Source organism: Protopterus annectens, chromosome 10.part0 (genome assembly GCF_019279795.1).
Source record: "Protopterus annectens isolate FY-2018-M chromosome 10.part0, PAN1.0, whole genome shotgun sequence".
NCBI classification, from domain to species: domain Eukaryota; kingdom Metazoa; phylum Chordata; order Ceratodontiformes; family Protopteridae; genus Protopterus; species Protopterus annectens.
Window position 1 is genome coordinate 1831578848 of NC_056744.1, and position 27120 is coordinate 1831605967.

The 27120-nt window shown below is 41.9% G+C and overlaps 1 protein-coding gene across 1 annotated transcript in view; it reads left to right on the plus strand.

Annotated features, from left to right (window-relative positions):
• The window catches only part of LOC122814076 (septin-4-like), a 235701-nt gene that overhangs the window by 204611 nt on the left and 3970 nt on the right, over positions 1-27120 (plus strand). Inside the window, exons 9-10 of the mRNA XM_044086688.1 lie at positions 21480-21645; positions 26624-26714. Coding sequence (XP_043942623.1) covers positions 21480-21645; positions 26624-26714 — 257 coding nt within the window. The remainder of the gene's footprint in view (positions 1-21479; positions 21646-26623; positions 26715-27120) is intronic.

Consider the following 27120-nt stretch of genomic DNA (forward strand, 5'->3'; position numbering starts at 1 on the left):
GAGGAGGTTTGAAATCTTTTGGTAGACATAAGGACAAGGACATAAAGAGGGTGAGGATTAGGGGCAGGATTAAGGACAAGAAAAGGAGTCAGATTTTAGAGTTAGCATTAGGTATGGGGTTATGACCTGGGATAAGAGAATGGTTAAGGATAGCACTGGAATCTACTATTTAATAAGATTAAGAAAAGAGTTTGGATTTGGAAAAGGATTAGGGATCGATTAGTATTAGGTAAGGGTCTGAGACAGAGATGAGGTTGGGATACAAGCTGAATCAAAGGGAAATATAGGATGGCAATTTGGGATACAGTTAGTGTTCGGATTTCGATGGGATACGGATAAGGACAGAGGTAAGATAGGAGTTAATAGTAAAGTTAGGGATATAGATAGGTATTGAGAGCAGAGATAGTGGTTGGGTTAGGAATGGTGTTGGAGTTAGGAAAAGACAGCAGGATATACTTTAGTATTTAACATGATACAGGGATATGGACAGTGACAGAGCTGGATATGGGATAGCAGTAAGGACAGAGAGAGGTACAGAGCTGGGATATGGGATAGCAGTAAGGACGGACAGAGCTGTGATATGGGATAGCAGTAAGGACAGAGAGAGGGAGAGGTAGCGAGTTTAGATAATGACAGGGATAGCACTGGGAATAAGGTTAGGGACAGGGTTAGAACAGGCACCTGTATATGGATATGATTTGGGATAAGAGCAGGATTAGGGACAAGTTAAAAAGAATGGATATGGTTAGACAACTGGTTAGGGACAAGACCCTGGCTGGGAATGTGGTAGGTTTATGGGCGCAATAAGAAGAGGAGGTAGGGCTAGAAAACTGGTAAAGGTAAACACTATGATTGGGATAAGGGTGGGGTTAAAGAAAGGCTGATATCAGGTAGGGTTAGGGATATGGTTAGAATCTGGGATAGAGTTCGATACAGTGATAACTGTGGGATTTAGTACCAATGTAGGAACAAGGGCTGTGATTTGTGCTACAGCTGGTAGTACTGACAGAGCTGTGATATTACGTAGAGACAGGATAGGTCTGGATTTTCGTGGCAACTTTTGAGGGGTTTCATTCATTTGATCTAAAGTCAAAATATCTAGAAGCTGTTGTTGGCACAAAACACTCAAGACTATCAAAAACTTAGAATTTGCCCTTTCACTGTTGTGTAATCTCACAGTTGATATATATTAGGTGCAAGGGGGTGTGGGAGTTATGGGGTGCAGAGCGGGCTAACCCCCAGCATAAAAATAGGTATTTATTTTTCAATATTATCAGTTTAGATATTTTGAGTGTTAGACATTATGACATATGCCCATTTAGAGAGAGATGTCTGAGATTTTGAATAAGGTTGTGTTAAGCAAAGGGTAGAGAGCAGATAAGAACCAAGAAGAACATTGTGGGTTAGCATGAGGACAGAAATATATGTCACTACATTTACCTTACGTGACAGCAGAAGAGGACAGTTATCTAATCTGCCCATTTGGATACATCTAATAGGTAGCTATTGTCTCTTCCCACCTGTGGTTTGCCTGTTTCTTCCTGCTGTCCCATGGCCTCTTAAAGGCCCTTGTAGATTTGCAACCCACCACCCAATCAGACAGTTTGCTTCAGAAGTCCACTACTCTGAGAAAAACATTTCTCAGGTCTTTGTTGACATGAGCACCTCCAACTTCATTTCATAGTCTGTTTCTGTGCTTGTGTTATGCTGTTTCACTTCTTCAGTCTAGAACCTTGGGCATCCATGCTATAATAGCCCCTCTCTCCATCCATACTTTACCCCCTCTAAAGTCTAATGCATACAAGTTCAACAGGTCTGGCAATTGGCTTAGGAGCTGTTTCCTGTGGTGCAAGGTTTGATTCCCACAACCTTCATAGTCTAACAGCATGACTCTGAACAAGTCACTTAACCAGACCCTGCTACCAGGCTGAGTCTGAAAAAGCTTCATGGAGATCAGTGCTCTATTCTGGAAAACAAATACAGATAAAATAAACAATACTAAATGCTGCCATACTGCAACCTTCCAGCTAACCAATTACAATGAATGCCTTCATCTGGATTCCTTCTAGCTGTTTCACATCCCTTTCCTTGTAAGGTCTGCAGACTTGCACACAGCATTCTAGATGAGCTCTCACCACTGTGTAGTTCAGTGACAGTATACGCTCCATATCCCTGGAGTGCAGACCTAAAAAGTGCAGCATAACATTTTTCGGGCAGTTAATGCTGCTCTCTGTACTTCTAACGGATGGTCAAAGGCTGCTATGATTATCACTCTTAGATCTTTTGCAACCACTTCTTTTAATTTAGCATCCCCTTACATGTAACCTCAACTACCATCTCTTTGCTCAACTGCAGAAGACCTCGGGGAACACATTCAGGCTGTTCTCCTTCCAGGACTGTGGCCCTGCTTTTCTGTCCCCTGAACATAAGCTGTTTATCACTCACTACTCCACAATATCAGAAACAAATATGTTAAATATAGGGGGGGGGGGGATCCATCACTGATCCTCACAGGACTCCACCAGTCAGTTCCCTAAGCCTAGATAGCTCCCCCCTCACATTCTTAGCTCTTCCTTACAGCCATTTCTGTAGCCAGTTCATGTATGTCTCTCCTACTCCTAGTTCATTTAATTACAATGTAGTCTTTGATATTGCTCAGAGATAAATGCCCTAATAAAGTCCAAACAGGCCATACTCACTGGCATTCCATCATCCATCTCTGCTGTTATCCAGTCACAGGCCACACCCACTGACATCTCCACTATTATCCTGTCAGACAACACCCACTGACATTCCCTTATCTAACTCTGCTGGTACCCAGTCACAGACCACACCCATTGTCACTCCCTCATCCATCTCTACCATTACTATCAAAGACAGCTCCCACCAACACTCCCTCATCCATCCCTACTATTACTCAGACCACACCCACTGACACTCCCTCATCACGCCCACAGATACTCCCTCATTTAACTCTGCTGTTACCCAGTCAAAAAAGTGCAAGATTCACTGGCAGTGAAGCCTGGGACCTGAAACTGCCCTGTCTTTTAGAAAGGTCTCAGGACACTACCTCTCAAGTCCCCCCCCCCATCATCTTCCCTGCCACCACCAACAGAGATTCAGATCTTGCTGCTGAAAATGGCAGCAAACGGCTGCCAGCAGATAACCACAATTACATGCGAGTGTTATCTTTTCTATTCACTTCCACGTAACCATGGGATTTATTTCACTGTTGACTGAAAGGAACTAGTCAGACATACTTTAGTAAAATGTTCATAGTTTAACATGAGCTCCCTATCAGTAGTGCAAAACCTAACTCTGCAAATCCCTATACCTGGAGATATAAACTGTGATTTAAATAAAATAGTAAATGCTAAAATTAGTCCTTAAAATATTTGTTACAGACTGCTTTGCATCCTGACATGGAGGGGCTTCCCCCAAATCTTGGTTACTTATGTATACTAACCTCAAAGCCGAACACCCCAGGACCATATAGCCTCAGACTTGAGACACATTCCCTCCATATATGCGCTCTTACTTCGGCAATTTCAAGGCTCAAAGTTAACCCCAGTCATTTCAACAGACACCCTTGACAGTGCACACAACTCTGTTTTAGCATGGATCACATACTATTCATCTTGCTTTAAACTTATTTTATAAAACATTGGAGTAGAGTTCAGACAGCACTGTATAATACTGCACACCTGGATCATTCTGTCATTAATTCACTCACCCCCACTTAATGTAGTGGATGGATGTGGATGACTCAGAATTTGTCCCAACATTCACTGTGTGCAAGACATTTTTAAGTTTGCCCAAACAGGGTGACAACCCATCATAAGATGTAAACTCCAGCTCATGACACATTGTCATATTTTATTGGTTTTAACAGATTTTACTTTAAACTTAAAACCTCCAAACTAGGCTTCCTTGCAAAGATCATGCTTTCTCAGTCCTTCCTCGTAAACTCTAGGGATCTTGCCCCTCTTTTCTTAAACTTAACCCCTTCCTATCCTACTTCACTTCACAAACCTTGGCTGACTGTACTTTTCATTGTGATTTTTCTGACATGTTAACTCTGATATTTGTTCTGTGTATAATGCATGTATAAATTGCGTTTTGTCAGTCGTTCTGTGTATAAAGCAGGTATATACTGCATTTTGTCAGTCACTCTGAATATAATGCATGTTTACAACCTCAAAGCAACTCTGATATTCATTTTATCTGTAAAGTATGTTTATATTGTATACTATCATACACTCTTTTATAAAATGTCATATTGATTGTGTTTACCCTTAGACTGAGACTGAAATAGGTCCAGTCATACCTCTCAACCTACCAGATTTTCATACAATGCTCATATTTTTGTCTGTTCATCAAAAATCTGTGGTTTTCTGGCAAATCACTGGGATGATCTGAGTGCTGAAGTCACTAAATAACATACATTTGAATTTCAGACTTCAAATCCTTCAGAAAATGTACGTTAAAACAAACCCTGTTCTAGCAACTTTCTAAGTTTATAAGAGCAATATTTAAAATGTGTCCCTATTTTTGGGCCTTTGTCCCCCCATTTTGTTGGGATTTGTCCAGATCTTTTGCACTAAGAGGTTGAGAGATAGGATCAGTGCTCTTAGCCAGGCTAACAAATTCAAAATAAAATAAAAATACTCATATTATTTGTAGAGTACTTAGAACTAAATCATCTGATTAAAAGAGTTGAAGTTGATGTGTTGCTGTATGGACTTGCATCTCGAAGCCCAGTTGTCTATTTCTCCCCTACTGGCCAGAGATCTGGTTTTGTCTGGGTGTTGCTGTATGGACTTGCATCGAAGGCCAGTTGTCTATTTCTCCCCTACTGGCCAGAGATCTGGTTTTGTCAGGGTGTTGCTGTATGGACTTGCATCTCGAAGCCCAGTTGTCTATTTCTCCCCTACTGGCCAGAGATCTGGTTTTGTCTGGGTGTTGCTGTATGGACTTGCATCGAAGGCCAGTTGTCTATTTCTCCCCTACTGGCCAGAGATCTGGTTTTGTCAGGGTGTTGCTGTATGGACTTGCATCTCGAAGCCCAGTTGTCTATTTCTCCCCTACTGGCCAGAGATCTGGTTTTGTCTGGGTGTTGCTGTATGGACTTGCATCGAAGGCCAGTTGTCTATTTCTCCCCTACTGGCCAGAGATCTGGTTTTGTCAGGGTGTTGCTGTATGGACTTGCATCTCGAAGCCCAGTTGTCTATTTCTCCCCTACTGGCCAGAGATCTGGTTTTGTCAGGGTGTTGCTGTATGGACTTGCAACTCGAAGCCCAGTTGTCTATTTCTCCCCTACTGGCCAGAGATCTGGTTTTGTCAGGGAACTTTCTGGATACTTCCTTCACTTTCCATCCTGCCAGTTGATTGAGGACCAATATATGAAGCCTGATCAACAGGTAAGCTTCGGTGATTCATGCTGAAGTGACAGACTAGTTCACAAAAATTATGAAACTAAGCTCAGAATGCAAAACCTTGAATATGTCAACAGAGTGCAGACAGCAAAACCCTCAGTGTGAAGTCCCTGCCACTTTCTCAAGGCCTTTCCCCCCAGGTATTTCACTGGATCAGTCTGTTGCTTCAGAAGGACTCGCTGACACACATTGTATTTTCCTAATTCTGGACTACTGCTACTTCCTCTACAGTCCTGTCCTTTCTAGGATCAGACCTACCACAATTTTTCAAAGTAACCATACCTGTCCTGTTCTACAAGCTCTGTCCCCCGATAAAAAAATCAGTGATTATTAGTTATCTGCCTTATATCCCAAAACTTACTGTTACATCTAACCTCCTGCTGTCATTACTGGATTCTGTGCCTTAATACAGTCTGCATTACTTCTTGCCTCTTCCTGAATAGCAACTGCAATAACTTGCTTTCTACCTTTTCTCGTGATTCATCCCATTATCCACACCTCCTATTTCCTCCTTTTTATAGCATCCCTGTTTTCTGAGTGCTGTGTTCCTGCCTCAGTCTGCTTGACTCTGTATTCACCAAGGCCTCTGTATTAACCTCCTTTCTCCTATTCTGCATTCATATCCTACTTTACTTACCCTCCCGTCTGTCCTTCTGCAATAGATCCTCCCTTTACATAAGATTCCTTACCTTCCTATCCCTCTCCTGTTGCCATAAGATTCCTTACCTTCCTATCCCTCTCCTGTTGCCATAAGATTCCTTACCTTCCTATCCCTCTCCTGTTGCCATAAGATTCCTTACCTTCCTATCCCTCTCCTGTTGCCATAAGATTCCTTACCTTCCTATCCCTCTCCTGTTGCCATAAGATTCCTTACCTTCCTATCCCTCTCCTGTATCTTTCATCCTTATTCTCTTCTCACTCCCACCATCCCTGTTCAACTACTTAAACTCTTGGCTCCTAGAAATGCTATTCTGGAATTTTTCCAACACTGGCCTCCTTTGCCCATGCATAATCTTCTCTGTTTGACCCTGTAAACTGCTTGCCCATTCTCACCCCTTCCTTCCTTGATTGTTCACCTCCTGTTCTCAGATCCCTACATTTCCCATTTCTGCTTCTCGGTCTTCTCATTAGTTGCACAGCTGAGCCCTCTACACAAGTCCGTGAACCACATTTCCAGAACATACCTGGAGCATCTTACTCTACCACCCATATCTTCTCTTAATAATCAACTTCATTGGTATTGAAAAATGCTGATAAAAAAGGTATGGGGGTTGTACTTGGCCAGTCACATGCCTAGAGGTAAATTAACTCACTGATGTTTCCTCTCTAACTTGTACTAGAAAGGCTTTTATTTCATGTTACATTTGGCTGTTTGAATTTTGCTACTTCTGACTGAGCTTGTTCATTTGATGTACACCAACATGGCCTATTATGTGGTCGTGCTTTACGTGGCTGCACTGAGCATCGATACCAAATGGTGCCCAACTAATGGACCCGGATTTAAACAGATCCACGTAAGCAGCTCCACTTGGCTTAGTTTTTTTTTCCTACTTACACTTAGGAGGCACTGAACTGATGCATTAACTATGGGTACAAGCTCATCCAATGCATTTAAAAGCAGCAGTACCCCTCATTAGATGTATAATAGCACACCAAGATGGTCAGCACAGACTTCCTAATTACACTTAAGAGGTACTGAAGTAATAAATTAACTATGGGTACAAGCTCATCCAATGCATTTAAAAGCAGCAGTACCCTCAGCAAATGTAGAATAGCACACCATAGGTTCATAGGTAGGTACTAGGCTATCGGCCCAAGGGCCTATGTAAGCCTAGCCAACAAGGTTCCCTGCCATACGCCACCCAAGAAAGTTATTTTCCTGTGCCACTGTCAAGCAGAAACACAGACATGATCCCCGGGGTGTATTTCCTATTTCCCATCCACTCATCAAGATTTTTCTTGAAGAGTGCTAGTAAAGAACTTTGCTTGACATAGATGGGTATCCAGTTCCAGAGTATGGGAAGTCTCTGGGACAGGAATCTATCCCTCCAGCATGTCCAGTTTATTGTGGTAACAATATTTAGGCCCCTAGAGCATGTAGCTCGGAGGGATTGGGATTTCTTTAGGTGTAGCATGTCCAACAGCTCCGAGGTTGACATAGCTTTATATGTTAGGCAGAGATCACCTCGGAGTAGGCTATTTGCTACGGAGTAAAGCTGGAGTTTTTTGAGGTGGTCAGTGTAGGGAATTTGTTTGAGGCCAGTAATCCTCTTTGTGAGGTACTTCTGTGGCCTTTCCAGCTGCTGCAGATGTCTTGTGAGGTACATTCCAAAAGGGGCATTGTACTCTATAATGGGTCTAATGAGTGTCGAGTAGAGGGGAACAATGACCTCTTTTTTCCTGGATGAGAACCCTTTTATGATGAGGTGTGCCACATAGGACTTCCTGACTACTGTGGCGATGTGACTATCAAAGGAGATACTACTGTCCACCTGGGTCCCAAGGTCTCATCACACATTCGGTGTTAAGTAGATTGCTGCCTATGTGGTAGTTCATGGGTGCAGAGTTTTTACCAAAGGGGCAGGGCTTACCCAGCACCTACAGGGAGGCAAAGAATAAATGGCAATGACTCAGGCTCTGGCGAAACACAAGCCATAAATGATGATTTTGACTATGCCCACCCAGATATACCTAGAAGAAGTGAGCGACTAGCCCAAAAAGGAAGCAACAATGGACAACAGGGTTTTCAAGTTCCCCAGGGCAGACCACGGGGGAAAACGAATCATTTCCAGCAAAATTCATGGGGAAAGAGGCATTAGATGGTAGTAGCAAAACCTTGTTAAACACTTCACTGTTTTTTATTGAAGAAGAACAAGGTGAATGCAGAATTAAGACCATTAACAATTTCTCCATTTACAATTTTACTGAGTTGGAAATTTCTTCTCATTTTTTTGAGCTGTTTACTAAAGGGTTACAATACGTCCCACATAGGGCCAGCTTCCTTCCAAAACTCTTGATTGAGTTGAAATTATTCATTAGAAACTTGAATTTAACATCACTTTTTAAAACTCAAGGTGTCCAGGACACAACATTGCACAGAAGCAGTACTTTTAATCCCCCTACCCATCCTACTCTCAAAATTTATGAAGAGTTAATTGAGAATACCCTGAGAGAGAATCTCGGCAGAAAACAGGTATCTCACCCTCCTAATTTTCCACAAAGATTACAACTAATCGTAGATACATTAAAAAAAGAAAGGATTCGAGTGATGAAACCTGACAAGGGAGGGGGTATTGTTTTAATGCACCAACTAGAATATGAAAATTACATACATGACTTACTACAGGATGACAACATTTACGAAGCTATTTCTTTAAATGAGTTAAACATTGCACTAGCCAGTATAAAATATTCTTTATACGACCTATTAATGCAAGGTGCTATTGATGAAAAGTCCTACAACTACCTTTTGGTATCCAAACCAAAAACCCCCATTTTATTTGGTATACCTAAGGTTCATAAAGGGGTTAATCCTTTAAAATTCCGCCCGATTGTTGCAGGAGCAGGGAGCATAACGGAACCTCTGAGTAAATTTGTTGACTTTCGTCTAAAGAACTATGTCTCTAGACTAACTTTTGTATGTAAAGATTCCTGGGAATTTTTAACCCACTTGGACCAAGACATTGATAACTCTAACTTGTTCATGGCAACGATCGACATAGTCGAACTGTTTCCCAGCATCCCTCACAGTACAGGGATATTATGGTTTAGCGAAATGCTAAGCAGAGAATCTAATTTGAATAACGGACTAATAAACTTAGTTATAGAATTTATGTCTATGGTTCTTTCTAACAATTTCATTTATTTTAATGGCAAATTTTTTCGTCAAATAAGTGGAGTAGCCATGGGCACACTATGCGCCAGTGCGTATGCCAACATAGTGCTACACAAGTGGGAAACTGAATACATCCATTCCACCAATTGGAATCAGCACATTAGATTTTACAAAAGATATCTGGATGATATCTGTATCCTTTGGGATGGTACAGAAGAGCTATTTTATTCCTTCATTAACTACTTGAACAACACGACCACCTTTCTCAAATTTACTTATGCCTTTAATGACACTACTTTGCACTATCTAGATGTCCATTTGACAAAAAATCCAAGTAACAAGGGTTTCCTGTCTAAGGTGTATAGAAAGGAGACATATTCGAACTCCTTTCTTCACTTTGACAGTGGGCACCCTCCGTATGTCAAGAAAGGTATTATTAAAGGTCAGTTAATTCGAGCATGCAGAATGTGCAGCACTTCAGACTTTTTACTGGAAGAAATTGATTTTCTCAGAACACTGTTTCTAGAAAGGGGTTACCCTCCAAGTTTTTTTCAGGATATCCTTAGTGAGGTTCTTAACAAAAGAGACAAGTGTTTTCCACCGTTGATAGGCACAGGAGCTCCGTTCCCTAGAGCTCAACCAACTACAGTTCACAACATCTCCAAGAGTTTTGTGTATACCTACTCAGCTTACGCATTGCTTATAGAAAAGACTATGAAGAATTTCTGGCCAGTGGTCATTTCCCATGAGGAACTAGCTAATTTGTTCCAAACTAGCCTTTCCTTTATTAGAGGAATACCAATTTGAAAGGTATTTTTGAACAAAGTATGCTTAACAAAGGCAAGGTTGATTATTCTAGTTGCAACAAGAAGAAAGGGACGTTTCAATGTGGTAGATGTCATCAATGCCCCTCCATCTCAAACACTCACAAGATACACATCACCGCCCGTAACATCACTCTAACAGCGAGTACTACTCTTGTTACTCATCGGGAGTGGTATATCTAGGGTTATGTGGGGTTTGTGCATCTTTTTATGTAGGCAAAACAGAAAGGGCACTGAAACGAAGGATATACGAACATCTTTATGACATCAAATGCAAGAAAGAAACAAATGCTTTTTTCAAGCATTCTTTAGTTTGTCCTAATATGTCCATTCGTTTCTTTGTTCTTGAAAAAGTTTGTCCTGATCAGAGAGGAGGGGACTGGGAAACCACACTCTCTTCTAGGGAATTGATGTGGCAAATCAGGCTGAATGCGACAAGATACCCAGGCCTTAATGACAGTGTAAGCATAGTCAGCATACTCAAAGCCAAAAGAAATGTTCTTTAAAGTTGTAATAGTTCCCTACAAGTTGGCTTCTGTTATGTCTAGGTTGCACTTTTTTCCTTTCTCCTTCCAACCCCCCCCCTTCCCCACCTTCTTTCCTTTTTCATTGTTTGCTCCAGCAGTATCTATGCATATTTTCCCATTTCACATTTCACTAACATTTAAGCAATAAGTTATAGCATCGTACATGATTAACCTAGGGCTTCTATTTCCTTTTTTAGATCAGTTCACTCATAGCAGATAATTCAGTTACATGACGTTTCTGTATTTATCAGTTCTCAAAACACAGATTTTTTATAGACAAGAATACTTTCAGCTTTTTTATGTGTTTTTAGAATATTTATGACTAAATGGTCTACTAATCTAGGCTTCAAAATGCATTTGTAACATTGCATATAATAAAGCAGTCAAGGAGTTTGTTTTTTAAAAAAGCAGCATTTTCTTATGGTTAACATTTAAAAGTGTTTTTAATTAACTTAACAAATTAATGTACCCTAATTGTTTTTAGTCAATTAACCAATGAGTTTAAGCTAAGCACTATATAATAAACATGTGAAGGTATTGGTTTTTACACTTGATAAAGCCTGGTAGTACCGGGCGAAAGCGCTCATGGTTTGAAGAATTGTGGATTAAAATCATTTTTTTGATTCTACTTTGGCTATTTATTTGCTGTGAATGAAAGTCTTATTTTAACTGGATCATACACCAGCAATTTTTACATCATACTTGTTGGGGCTGCACAGCATTTTCTCCGGTCAAGATCCCTAGGTTTTCTGCATCTTGCTTTGTTGGTTTTTGAGTGCTTGACATTTTTACTATCAAAGGAGATACTACTGTCCACCTGGGTCCCAAGGTCTCATCACACATTCGGTGTTAAGTAGATTGCTGCCTATGTGGTAGTTCATGGGTACAGAGTTTTTACCAAAGGGGATTACACTGCACTTTTTGGCATTGAGCTTGAGGCCATGGCTCTGACACCAGGCATCTGTCTCAACGAGGCCCTTCTGTAGGATGTCCACATAACTTGGGGACTTGACTATGGCTCCTAGTTTGCAGTCATCTGCGAACTTCATTAGCCAGAGGCCTTCTGTGTTAGCCTGTATTTCAGAGAAGTAGATACCAAATAGGAGAGGCCCCAGGACGGAACCCTGTGGTACTCCACTTGTCACTGCTTTGAGGTCAGATTTGGAGTCTGCAACTTTTACAGTGTGGGTTCTGTCAGTGAGCCAGTTGGCAACCCATCTTGTGACGTAGGGATTTATACCTAGTTTAGCTATAATTTCAGAATGGGGAATGGTGTTGAAAGCCTTGGCGAAGTCAAGATAGGCTGTGTGAACCACCTTACCCTCATCTATGGCTTTGGTGACTGCCTCAAAGAAGTCAATCAGGTTCAGGAGGCATGATCTGTCTTTCACAAACCCAAACTGGGTGGAATCCAGTGTTTGGAGGTTACCAACGTCTTTGTTTATGAGTTCCATGATGATACGTTCCATGGCCTTGCAGACCAGGCTCGTCAGGCTAATAGGTCGATAGTTCCTGGGATGAGTGGTGGCTCCCCCTTTGTGGAGTGGGATAACTGTTGCTGTGCGCCATTCAGTGGGCACAAAGCCTGATGCGAGTCTATTATTGAACATGGTGCTTAAGTGGGGAGCCAGTTCATTCTGAAGTTTGTGTAAAACGCAGCCTGGGATGTTGTCCGATCCCATGGATGCTGTGTTTTTGGCTTTGGAGAGTGCAGCTTTTACCTGCATAGTTGTGATTACAGGGACTCTGCATTCTTCCTGCATAGATTTGGGCCCTTTAGGAGGTGGGAGGGGGGGTAATGTTAGCACTGAACCTATCTGCCAGGATGTTGGCAATATAAGTTGGTTCTGTAATTTTTGTACCTTTGTGCTGTAACTCAGAGCAGATCTGGGTATTGCCATCAATATTCTTGACATAGCTATAGAATGCTTTGTGGCTGTCCTTAGAATTAGTGGTGATTTTCTTTTCATAGCTAGCTTTGGAGGATCTTATAAGGGATCTCAGCTTCTTACTGAGGCTGACCAGGGAGCTCCTCCACTCATGGGATTTTACTCTCTTTTGCAGCAGTTTCTTCTTTCTGTTGTACAGTTTGTTTATGGCAGGGGACCACCACATTGACTTCCTTTTTTTGGGAGGATAGCGTCTTGGTTGTTTGGGATAGCATGATCCATGCACTTGTGTAAGTGCTTATAGAGTGCATTTGTGTAGGATTCAGCAGTCGTAACTGTATTGTCCATCTGCATGGGTGTCATGAAGTTCACCACTTCTGTCTTAAGAAGCATGAAGTTGGCTTTGGAGAAATGTTTTACCGTGGTTTCTTTAATGGGGGGTGGGGGCAAGATGTGGATATCAAGGGTGATTAGCTTATTGTCGGATCGGACCAACGAGGAGTTGACTTCAGGTGTGGAACACCCGTCACTCATGTTGGTAATGACTAGGTCTAGGATACTGTTGCCCCTGGTGGGGGTGTGGATAAACTGATCCAGGGCACTGGAGTTTATGAATTACAGAAAGCGTTGAGCTAAGGAGTTGGTACACCAGTAATTTTCCCAGTTAATGGTGGGGTAGTTGAAGTCGCCCATTATTAGGGTGTTTGGTTGAACCCTAATATTTTCCAGTACATCAAGAAAAGAGGAGTGGGAATCCTGGGGCATGGTGGGGGATCTGTAGCAAGCTACAATTTGGATTGCAGTTTTGCCCAGAGTTAGTTGCACTTGGTTAACCTCGGATGCATTATGTTGAGCAACTAGCCTGGAGGTGTGGCTATCCTTAATGAATATGGACACACATCCGCCTTTGGTGTTTCGGTCCAGGTTACATGGCCGAAAAGTGTGGTACGAGTTATAGCCTGGTAGTGCAGGGGTGCTCTCTGGAGCCTTGAACCAGGTCTCAGTCACTGCACAGATATCAATGTCCTCCATTTTAAGGAGTGCCTCAAATGAGTGCATTTTGAGATTTAGACTTCTAGCATTGAGTAGCATTACCCTCAGTTTTTGCTTGCCTGTTCCTGTTATGGTGGTGAATTTGTTATTTGAATCTTGCCTAAAAAAGGCACTATTGGGTCAGTAAGAACCTTAGCCAGTGTCCGGAATCCCAGGGGTGACAGGTGCAAGCCATCTGTGGCAAAGCATCGTGGTTTGTCGGCCATGTCATCCCAAGCAGACAGATACTGGATCCTCTTAGAATGACACCAGAATCTTAGCCAATTGTTGAAGTCAATCATTTTGTCCTTGTACTGCAGTATCATTCGGGGTGATGGCAGAATGCTACTCAGGGCTAGGGTCATACCTGCCTGGGCTACAAGATTGGAGAGCTCTTCCATGTCTCTTTTCCATGTAGTCCAGGGAGGTACGTCTCAGGTCGTTCACACCAATATGGACAATGACGAGTCATATTTGTACTTGTTATGGAGTGACATGAGTGCGTGGGCTATGTGGCGGATCCTGGTACCCAACAGGCAGCTGACAGTAACCTTCTCCTTGTTTAGCCTGGTGAGTGGGACATCAGTGTGCCTGACTATAGAGTCACCTATGACTAGTGTGTTGGGTACGTTGTTTTGCCTTATTGGCTGTGGTTGAGTGGCACACTGAGTCTGTGGGCTATGTGTCATTTGGGTTGTGTTGGGGGATGGAGGTTGCTTGCGTTTCTGCTTTGGAGGTCTCTGTTGCTTAGACAGATTATTATTGAGAGCCTCCACAAATGTTGTTGTGTTACTATGTGTGGATTTTGGTGGTGTAGATTTAGTGAGAATATGTGATGAGTGCGGTGTGGTGCAAATGTTTACCTTCTCCTCATGACTGTCAAGTTCAGTCTTGGTTGGAGAGAGCTTTACCTCCAGTTTGGCTAGACAAGTGCATCTCTCACAGGTTATAGTGTTGGGTGGTAGGAGGAGAGGGTTGTCTGTGTACATGAAGCAATTTCTACATTGCCCCAAGATGCCCAGATTCATCAGATAGATAGAAGAGAACACTGGGAGCTGACCCTTGGACATGCCTGAATAAAAAACTATTTTCCTGTAGATAAGTGAGGAAAGTGAGTACAAGAGCTGTTTTTCTCTAAGCAAGTGAGGAAAGTAAGTACCAAAACTGTTTTCCTCTAGGTAATGAGGAAGTTTGAGTGCTGTAGTAATTAGTAGCTTATATAGTGCTTACAAGTTCTGAACAAGTGCTGAGCATGAATAAGCAAATTTAAGTGCTAAAACTAAGAATCTGTATCTGCACTAGATGAGTTACAGGACAGAAACAAATGCAAATGCAGGCTTTCAAATCAGAAAGTTGAGAGAGATGGAAGAGATTGCCCAAACGGCCAATAACTACAATTTCTGGGCCAGAACAACTCCTTATGTGGTAGACAGGTTACCTAGTGCTTACCACTACCACTGATAAGCTAGAATGCTTTCCTCCAACACAGAAAGGCTTGGGGGGGCTCAAAAGCTTACATACAGTCCTGTTTACAGCAAATCTGTATCTGGAACACTAGTTACAGGAAAGGTAGGAAACAGGCTTACAGTTTTTTTTTACAGAAAAGTAGTAAAAAACAATTCACATTCAGTGCAAGCTAGCACACTTGAGTATGTAGCAACATTAGACCAAACACAGTTTAAAAATGCAATTAAATTAAAAAGGACTAAAAGCAAGTGCAGAAAGAGTTTATTAGGTAGAAGGGACTGGGGGAGTGCCCCAGATCAAATCTACAGTGGGGCGGGCAACTGCAAAAGCCACCAAATGTGGACAAAACAGTTTCAACAGAGATCTAAGCAACAGTACAAACTCTAAAACCAAAAAAATATACTCAGTTCTGTATATTTGCAGATCAGTCTCTCAGACCAGGGAGACAGAGATCTAAGCAACAATTAAACTCTATAACCAAAAAAAAATGCACTCAGCTCTGTATATTTGCAGATAGTCTGGAAGGCAGTCTCTCAGAACACAGGTTCCAGCAATTAAATGCTGATGGTCAGGAGGTACTGAACTGATAAATTAACTATGGATACAAGCTCATCCAATGCATTTAAAAGCAGCAGTACCCCTCACCAAATGTATAATAGCACATGAAGATGGTCAGCACACAGCAAAGGACGTATCAGGCCCAACAAAGGGCTGTGATGTCACTGGTCTCAAGTGCTTAGTTCACTGGAAAGAGATGAGTCTCCTCTGCGTGGGCTTTCTTACTGGCTACCTTCTTGGTCTTGCTTTGCCTGAAACCGTGCTCGGTTACTTGGACTGCTGCATCCAGATGGAGAGTTGTTAAGATGACGCATTAATTTTATCCTACTTTCAGATATTTTCTTTCATTACCTACTTCCCCTCAAGGGTCTCTGTTTCAAGGGTAGTTTGCATCCACAGAAATATCTTTACTTTCTGTGCCAGTGTGAATATCTGGTTTTGTTCACATTTGTGCTGCCTTGCTGTTGGTGCTCAAACCCCTTCTATTGTTTCTGTCTGGCCTCTGCTGTGCTACTCCCTGTTCAGACTCCTATCTTCATACCAAGCTCAACAGTGTGGCCAATGATTCATGGAAAAACAGCATAGGGTTGGGATTTGACAGAATTGGGTTACGGTAGGCTCAGGGTATTGGATATCATTGGGAACACAGAAAAAAGGTCAGAATTTGGGACAGAAGTAGAGGTTAGGAAGAAGGACAAGACTGGAGTATGGAACAGGACATGGACAGTGTTAGGAAAGCTGTATGGTAAAAGAGAGGGTTATGACAAGGCTAGGCACAGCGCTGTGATTTCAGCTAGGGTTAGGGATTGACAAGGATATGCTTCAGATATGGGTAAGATGTAGGACTCATGACAGGAGATAAGTTATGGAAAGGGCGAGTGAGAGAGTTATGATAGGTATAGTATTACAAATATGGTTACAAACAAGGCTAGAGCCAGAGCCAAGATTTGGGATAAGGTGGTGTAGAGATAGGGTTGAGATAGAAGTAGGATTACAGCTAAGGCCAGGTATAGCGTGGGGTAAAATTAGGGACAGGGTTAGAAATTCAATAGGAACTTAGATTTAGGATGGTGCAAAGTTGAGATTTTACATAGTTAGCAGTAGGGTTAGGAAATGGTATTGAGTTACAGCAGGGATGGCATAGGAATCTGGGGACGGATTAGGGACACTGGCACTATGATACACAGGACCCATGTCCAGACTACAGACTAACTGGTTACATACACCACATGAAGGAAGGAAATATGATCATTGTGTTAAGAAATGGCATTAAGGTGAACAAAAACAGAGCAGTTACAAAGTGATTTTTACATCTCCTGGAAAGTATGGAGAAAGTAGTACAGAAAGGTAGAAACCTTGCCATAAATACCAGACTAAATAAATAATGGTGCAGAAGAACAGGCTGCATCTATAGCAAATGGATCTATGGCTCTCTACTCCAAGTAACTATGGGAGACAAAATATAGGCAACTCTTCCAAGACTTGGTGATAAAAAGCAAAAGTAGACCCTAGCGAGTATGCCAGTGTCTCTACTCCTCTTAATAGCAAGCAGGTGACTCTTTCAAAGAAATGAAACAAAGTTATAAAATGGTTAGTCAAAACTGGGAGTCTACAGTAGAAAACCACATACATGTCCATTTCCAATGCACTGTACCAACAGTGAGGTTTTTCACAATGCATGTATACACTGCAGTCACACACTGCCTGTACCATATAGTAAAATGCAGACATGACACTGTCTCTACCTGTGGTGAAAGGCAGGTGTGGCACATTCTCTACCTGCGGTATTTGGCAAAAGACAAGTGTGTTGCAGTTTCTGCCTCTGGTATTTGGTGAAAGGCTGGTGTACGTTACAGCAGATGTAGCAGAGTCTATACCTATGGAATACAATGAAAGGTGTGTTACAACAGGTGTGGCAGTCTTCAACTATGGAATACTGTGAAAGTCAGGAGGTGTACGTTATAGTAGGTGTGGTACAATCTGTGTATTTGGTATACAGTGAAAAGCAGGTGTATGACCTTTGGAATATGGTAAAAAGCAGGTGGATAATACAGCAGGCATGACAGTTTCTACAGGTGTTACATGGTGAAAGGCAGGTACATAATACAACAGGTTTGGCGTAACCTCTACCTATCATATACAGTGAAAATGGGAGTATCTTATAGCTTTATCTATCTGGGATATATGGTGAAAAGGGTGCACATTACAGTGGGGTGGCACATTCTTTACCTGTGTTATGTGGTGAAAGGCAGGTGTACCTTACAGCAGGTGTGGCATGGATTCTACTAGTGGCATACAGAGAAAGGGAGATGTATCTTACAGCAGCTGTAGCATAGTTGCTATCTGTGGTTTATTATGAAAGCCAGGTACATCTTACAGAATAGCTACTTGTGATGTACAGGGAAAGGCAGTTGTGGCGTGGTCTATCCATGTGGTTTATTATGAAAAGCAGGTGCACCTTACAGCAGGTGTAGCATGGTCTATCCCTGTGGTTTATTATGAAAAGCAGGTGTGGCGTGGTTTATCCCCGTGGTTTATTATGAAAAGCAGGTGTGGCACAGTCTCAACCTGTGGTTTATTATGAACAGCAGGTGTGGCACAGTCTCAACATGTAGTTTATCAGGAAAGGCAGGTTCATCTTGCAGCACAATATCTACTTGGAAATGCAGGTGTGGCACAGTCTCTACTTGTGGTTTATTATGAAAGGAAGGTGCATCTGATAACAGTATCTGTGACATACAGGGAAAGGCAGGTGGTTCTTAGAGCAGATGGTGTGCAGAATCTACTTACGATATATAGAAGGCAATGATATCTTACAGCAGGTACAAAGGCAATGATATCTTACAGCAGGTACAAAGGCAATGATATCTTACAGCAGGTACAACATTGTCATTATCTGTGGTTTGTATGTTAATGAATGAAAAGTTGGTATTCAGAAGCAATAGACCACCACAGCTTTTAATACCATGCCCATATACACCATGAAGCTTGCACTGAAAAACAAAAATAGTTGCATGAAATACTTTTTCTTAGATCTTATGCAATTACTACAGTGGCAACAATAATGAAAAGGTGGTTCATATAAAATAAAATACAAGGCACGTGTTAAACTGCTCTCTTCACACCCGCACCTCAGGTGTGTGTACACTCCCTAATACAGATGTGTTAAACTGCTCTCTTCACACCCATCATGTCATTTACAGGACATTTGTAGCATTTAGCACCTCAGGGGTGTGTACACTCCCTAATACAGATTTCTAGTGTGTCCAAGACAAATCAGATGCTTTGCAACTAGAGTCAGGCAACAAGACATTGCATATTAATGATGGGAGGTGGAGACAGAAAGAGAGGAGGAAAAAAGAGGTGGGGGCTAATGGTGTGAAACGAGTCAGAAAAGAACTCCTGTACTAAATTATTCCAAAATGGTTACCAAAGGAGAAGTCACATATTCCTTCCTTCAAGTAGGTGAGCTGGTCCTTTGACCCTTTTCAGTCACAAGCTGGGTGCAAGGCACAAGTACAAGGAAAATACACTATTTCAAATGTTACACAAGTACACAAAATTTAGTTATGCAATTTTAGCACAGGCCAATATCTTCAGTTGTCCAAAGTACCAAAAATTCTTGTAACACAGTAATACCTTATAAAGAAAAGTTTCCACATGAGAGAAATTAAAATTGATTTATTAGCATTTGTTTACCAGGATGGTCTGACTGGGTACAAAATATAACCCTTTACAACAAAGGCCAAGGCAGAAAATCTCCAAAATGCAGTGTGCATGTATACAAAAACTGAAAAGTAAATATATACATGCATACATAAACAAACTGGAATATAAATATTGTAAAACAAGTATGTGCATAATACAATCTCAAAAACAGTACATACAATGTAATAAATGTTTTAAAAGGTTAAATTGTACATAAAATAAGCTGTGGAATTCAAAAATGAAAAAGGAATGTTTATACTGCATTCACAAGCAGGAAGCAGGAAACGAAATACAAGCATAGCCTGCAAACTGAGGAACACATTTAAGGTTATGAAAGAAGCAGGTAAACAGTGAAACAGTTGGTGATTAGTGGGGTGGGTATAGTCACTGACTGAGTGGAGCAAAAGATGGATGGTGAATTTATATTTACAATAAAAGGAAATCTCTCGTACGAATCTTTAGGAATTATGACTTGTGTATGAATACAAGAGCAAGATGAGAAGTGGAGATAGCTAGGTGTTACAGGCTCTTAAACTTTGAAGGGGGACCACCACATTCCTGATACAATTACTGACATAAGTGATGTAACAGCTTCTTCATTATGCATACTATTCTGTTAGTAATGGCATGGTACCAATTATGTACATCACCCAGTGACTAATGCAAGGCTTGTTTATTAAGCTTATCACTCCATCATCACAATGGTACAGCCCCTCACATCCCAAGAGCATAAAGAGTTCACCTGCAACCACAACACCGAAATGGCATAAAAAGCTTATTTTCCATGACCATTCTTGTGGGGGTAAAATCCCATTGCAGAGGGGTTTCTCACTATTTATTATATTTTCTGTATCTTGGCTTGGAGAAACAGACTATCATCCACCCCCAGTCTAGAGTGTTTTGTTTGTAAAAAGCCATTTACCCTGTTAAGGCATTCATGATTGATGGATTCACTGAGCATGATCTGCTGTCAGTGATAGCATAGCTTATTTAGTATGTACACCACACTATCGGTGAGTGCTGTCAGCGATAGCATAAACTGAATAAGCTATGTTATTGCTGATAGCACTCCCAGCTAGCATAGCTTATTCAGTTGTACACCACACTACTGGTCAGTGCTTTAAGCGATAGCACAGCTTATTCAGTACGCACACCACACAATCAGTCAGTAGCACATACAAGGAGAATCCTGCATCAAGAAAAGCAGTAAAAATAAATGGTCAGAAAGTGGTGGATAAACCACAAAATATTTTACAGAGGTTTTCATCAAACCAAAAATGAGCAATGCTAGATTAACGTCCAATGATATGAAAGTAATGGAGGAAAAACTTGGGCTAGCTGTATCTGCAGGAGCTTTATGTATTTTTTTTTCACTTTAGTATCTTGCATACTCACTTGTCTTTTCTAATGCTGGTTTTTATTTAACCTGGAAATCCAAAGATGAAAACTAGGAGTATGCGTCAGTCAGTGATTCAGGACTGCAAGTTAATGCATGAATTACAGACATTTAACAGCGAATTTGATAATCGCAGGGGAGTGGGTCATGTGATTGGCAGCCTGACACGTTTTTAAGGTTTAGCATTTACTTGTGCCACATGATCTACAGCTGAATGCATCCTTCGCAAGAGTCCCTGACTGCCACAGTAAGGCACAGACAAATCTGCATGTTCTCAGTGACAGACAATACACAGGGAGAAGCAAACCCCCTGAAGCATGTGGCACTATGAGGACATAATCATACATAATCTGTATATTATACCATGTTACACTCTGTCAAGGGGGGTACACAACCACAACTCCTCATCTTCATATTCTCTGAACTGCAAAACTCTGCCCTAGCCTGTACCTCAGGGAATACCAGTACGTCCTGTTCTGGAGAAAGAGGAGCACCTACTAAATGACCAGTCCTGCTCCCCTTCCAAAAAGCATCAACTTATGTTTCACATATGCATCACTGACATAGTAACAAAGTTACGTAGCAACCCTGCCCATTTCATTTTGTTATGTCCACATTAAAAGATTTAAATATTTTTTTTTTTTTATCAACCAAGGAAAGCAAATCAATGTTTAAAGAACTTGAGATTGTTTTTGAGCATCTCATACTATTAAGGAGAATAAGATGAATGTTTGTGTACATGTTGCTTTTTCTTGCTAAAGGTTCATAGGTAATGTGCTGACTCTAAATTGATATTTTACATCCCTAGTTGACAATCCTACGCACTGTGATTTTACCAAACTACGCAACATGTTGATCCAAACGCACATGCAGGATCTGAAGGATGTAACACAAGAGATTCATTATGAAAACTACCGTGCTCAGTGTATCCAGAGCCTAACTCGCACTGTGGCAAAGGACCGCAGCAACCGCAAGTACGTATACAGTATAACCATGATATAACTGGGAGAGGATTTATTCTGGGGGTACATGCTGCAAGTACACAGCACAACCATGACATAATTGGGAGAGGAGTTATTCTGAGGGTATATGACGCAAGTATGTATACAGCACAGCCACAATATAACTGGGAGATGACTTCTGGGGGTGACATGACAAGTATGTGTATACAACACAACCACTAACTCTGAGAAGACTTACGCAGGGGTACGTGGGCTGTTCTATTAGGGTGAAAGATGGCAAAAGGGAAGTAAGGGCACTTTTTTTTTTTTTTTTTTTTTTTTTTACATGCAGTTGGGTAATTTACACATGCAGTTGGGTAAGACGGTGTCAAAGAAAAGTAACATGACAAAATACATATGGAAAAGTGTCTGTTACATGCAGAAGTCATCACAGAAGTAGCATGTAAAACCTGTTGGTCAAACATCATGGCAAACCGCCATAATCTTATTGTCAACTGCCACACAATCTTCATCCAATGCCTGTTAAACCATGTAAACGTTAAGCAGTTACCAGCACAACACAACACCCTCATCATGCCACTATTTGTACTGCTGCCTGTGCTTCCACTTCGCTGCATATTAAACTCTTTTACCCTGTTGCAGATTGCCACGGTACCACTAAAGCAGTGTGACTGCACTAAATGCTGTGTGTGCATTACACTTCCCTATCACTGCACTATTACTCTACACAGTACTACCACAGCATGCTTTATACTGCAATACTACATGCCATGTTGTGTATTAAGTTTCTATGTCACTGTACCACAAAATGTCGGGTGCCACTACATCATACAATACCACACTGCATACTGTATGCACCACAATGTAACTAGACACAACCATGCAATACTACACTGCTCCCACACCAAACAAACAGTGTGTGTGTGTTTTCATAAGTTCATAGGTAGGTACTATGCTATCTGCCCGAGGGCATTTATAAGCCTAGCCAGTGTGTCAGCTTTCGCCACCCCATTGATTAATTAACTGATCCTCTGTCAAGAAGAGCCAATGAAGTGATCCCAGGGGTGTATTTTCTGTTACCCATCCTCCACTCGTCAAGGTTTCTCTTGAAGAGTGTTAGTGAGGGGCACTGCCTGATGTAATTTGGAATTTTGTTCCAAAGCATGGGGAGTCTCTGTGACAGGAATCTATCCTCCAGCATGTTGTATTTATTGTTGTGGTGAGGTTTAGCTCACTTGAGCAAGTGGCTCACAAAGACTTGGGATTTCTTTAGGTGGAGCATGTCCATCAATTCTGAGTTGGACATGGCTTTGTAAGTCAGGCAGAGATCACCTCTGAGTAAGCGATATGCCATGGAGTACAGCCGGAGTTTTTTCAGTCGGGCTGCATAGAACATATGTCGGAGACCAGTAATCCTCTTGGTGAGGTACTTTTGTGGTCTTTCCAGCTGCTGGAAGTGTCTTGTGAGGTACATCCCAAATGGGGCATTTTACTCTATGAAGGGTCGAATGAGTGACGAGTAGAGGGGCACTATAACCTCTTTCTTTCTAGATGTGAACCCTATAGTAATTAGATGGGCCACATAGAAGGATTTCCTAACTACTTTGGCAATATGATTGTCAAAGGAGAGATTACTATCTACCTGGGTCCCCAAATCTCTTACCTCTTCTGTATTAAGGGGGCTGCCACCTATGTGGTAATTTGTGGGTGTTTTCCCAAATGGGATGACTATGCATTTTTTGGCATTTAGCTGGAGGCCATGACTGACACCAGGTGTCCATCTCAGTAACGCCCTTTTGGTGGATGTCCGTGTCAGCCGGAGAGTCAATTATGACTCCGTTTGCAGTCATTGGCGAACTTGGTTAGCCATAGTCCTCCTGTGTTTGCCTGTACTTTCTGAAAAGTATATGCCGAACAGTAGGGGTCTCAGGACTGAGCCTTGCAGGACACCACTTGGGACTGGTTTAGTGTCGGACCTGGAGCCTGCTACTCTTACCATTTGAGTTCTGTCTGTAAGCCAGTTGGCAACCCATCTCGTGACATAGGGGCTTATGTTCAGGCTGGTGAGTTTTTCTGTAATACCCGAGTGGGGAATGGTGTTGAAAGCCTTGGCGAGGTCAAGGGTGGCTGTGTGAACCAGCTTTCCCTAGTCTATGGCCTTGGTGGCTGTCTCATAGAAATCAACCAGGTTTAGTAGGCATGATCTGTCCTTAAAGCCAAACTGGGTCAGGTCAAGTGTTTGGAGGTTCCCAATGTCTTTGTTAATGAGTTCCATGATGATGCACTCCATAGCCTTGCAGACCAGGCTAATCAGGCTTATGGGGCGATAGTTACCAGGGTTGGTTGTGGCCCCACTTTAGTGGAGAGGAATAACCATTGCTATGCGCCATTCTATGGGCACGTAGCCTGTGGAGAGGCTGAGGCTGAACAGCGTGTTTAGGTGGGAGGTTAGTTCGTTCTGTGGTTCGTGCAAGATGCAGCCAGACACACCATCTGGTCCCACTGACACTGTGTTTTGGCTTTTGAAAGGGCTGTTTTCACCTGTCCGCCTGTGATTTTTGGGACATTGCACTTTTCCGGTATTGTCGTGGGCCCTTTTGGAGGCGAGAGGGCAGTGAAGTTTGCACTGAATCTATCTGCCAGGTTGTTGGCAATATCAGTAGGTTCAGTATATTTTGTGCTATTTTGCACTAGTTCAGTGCATACCTGTGAGTTGCCACTTAGATTCTTAACATAGCTAAAGGCGGCTTTGTGGTTATCTTTTGAATCCTTGGCTATTTTTCTTTCGAAGTTAGCCTTAGATGATTTCATGAGGGACCTCAGTTTCTTACCGATACTAATCAGAGATGTCTTTCCTTCTTGGGATTTGCTTTTTTTCTGAACTAGTTTCCTCCTTCTATTGTATAGCCTGTTTATTGCAAGGGTCCACCAAACTGGTTTCCTTTTCTTAGAGTGAGTCTTGGTTTTGCTAGGGATGGCACGATCCATACATCCTTGTAGGTGCTCAGAGTGCATTTGTAAAAGGTTTTTGCATCATAGGCAGCGTTATCCTTTAGTGTGGGGGCTGTGAAACTTACCACCTCTGTCTTAAGTAAGGTGAAGTTTGCTTTAGAAAAGTTTTTTACTGTGGTTTCCTTAGCTGGGGGTGGTGGTGGGGTGTGGACATCCAGAGTGATTAGTTATGGTCTGACCTAACCAGTGACAGGTTGACCTCCGGTGTGGAACACCTGTCGCCCATGTTGGTGATGACCAGGTCCAACATATTTTTCACCTCTGGTAGGGGAGTTTACCAGCTGATCCAGAGCATTTGAGATGATGAATTCCAGGAAGCGCTGGGCCTGGGAATTTGTACTAGAGTAGTTTTCCCAGTGAATGGTAGGGTAATTGAAATCGCCCAATATCAGGGTGTTTGGTAGGACCTTCATGTTTTCCAGTGTCTCCAGAAAGGTGGAGTGGTAGTCCTTGGTCATGGAGGGTTATCTGTAGCAGGCCACAATTTGCACTGCAGATTTGTTAGTTGCACATGGATGATCTCAGAGGTATCATGCTGCACCACTAACCTAGAGGTGTGAGTATCCTTGATGAATATAGATACACACCCTCCTTTTGTGTTTCGGTCCGTATTCTGTGGCCGAAACGTGTGGTATGAGTTGTAGCCCAGTAGTGCTGGGGTGCTCTCTGGAGCCTTGAGCCAGGTTTCAGTTACTGCACAGATGTCGACGTTCTCCATACTGAGGAGTGCTTTGAGCGCATGCATTTTAAGATTTTAAACTCCTGGCATTGAGTAGCAAAACCCTCAATTTTTTGTTAATCGTGCTGTTTACGGAGGTGGGTTTGACTTTTGAGCCTTGCCTAAAAAAGGCACTATGGGGGCAGCAAGAGCCTTGGCTAGTATTTGAAAGCCTAGGGGTGATGGGTGTAAGCCATCTCTTGCGAAGCAACACGGCTTGTCGAGCATGTCGTCCCAGGCTGACAGACGCTGGATCTCCTCTAAATGACACCAGAAGCTTAGCCAATTGTTGAAATTGATCACTTTGTCTTTATACTGGAGGTATCATTCTTGGTGAGAGCAGGATGCTACTCAGGGTCAGAGTCATACCAGCCTGGGCTACATGATCAGAGAGCTCCTCCATGTCTCTTCATGTAGTCTAGGGAGGTACGTCTCAGGTCATTCACACCAACATGAACAATGACAGAGTCATATGTGTACCTGTGCTGGAGTGACCCGAGTGCTTGTGTTCACGTGCATTTCCACAGTATCATACTGTACAATACCACTACAGCAAGTCCTGTCATACACACACCCCTCACTGCCACAGTACTACCACTAAATGCTCTGTTGCAGCATTACACTGCTATCATACTGCACAGTACCACTACAGCATGCACTACCTTACCAAACACTGACACAGTACTTCATGTTTTATACTGTAGGACAACACTCCTACCACACTATAGTGCAAGCATTACAATTCCACATGATCACTCTACTATACTATACTACACAATACCACAGTATTAAAACATACTTCACAATTATAGCAATATCCTCACTGTTCAGATATTATGCCACACTTCCATCTCAAATATAGTACCACTATCACATGCATTACACTACAACCATACACAAGACAACATTTTGTGTGCATTACACTGCTACGTCGTACATATGACCCACTATACACTGCCACAGTACCATTAATGTACATTTAACATTGAAGAATTTCACTGTCTTGCATGTAGCAGGTGTTCCATTACACATCTGCATGACTGCACTGTGATGCAGGATAGAATTCCTAAGTGCACAACAATATAAAGCAATCAGCAACCATTTGACGATATTAAGGACAAAAGCAGTTTGGCATTTATGATAATTAAGCAAGCAATCCAGGAGATAAAAACAAACCAAATAAAAGGTTCGCTGGAGAACCAAATAAGGGGACCAAGCAATCCAAGAGACATGATCGTTCTAATTTTTTTTTCTTTGCAGCAAGCTGTCTCGCCAGAGTGTTACAGATCTACCCATTCAAATTCTGCCTTTGTCTGAAACTGAGAAACTCATCCGGGAAAAAGATGAAGAGGTGAGTGAAGCTGTCATGGGAGAGAGACAGTATTTATCTTTCTTTGCTAAGCAAGATAGACACATATGGTTCCAGTAACAGGCCTACATTTCTTAATATTGAAGTAAATTAGCATAAAACAAAGACATGTAAAAATCTTAGTTGCACAAATTACAACTGCAGCAAAGATCACATTTTACTGCTCCACACTGCCAACTAAGTATACAACACATGCAAATATACATGTGAACAGCCGGCAACACTAACAATGCAGATCATGTATGGGACCACTATAATAAAGGCCACCCACACTTTTATAAAAATAAGTCATTAGTAAGAAAGATTATCCGGATCAGTATATCACATGGCAGGCTACTACTTGGAGACTAAAAGTCACAGATAACGATTGCCTAACAAGTTATAATGT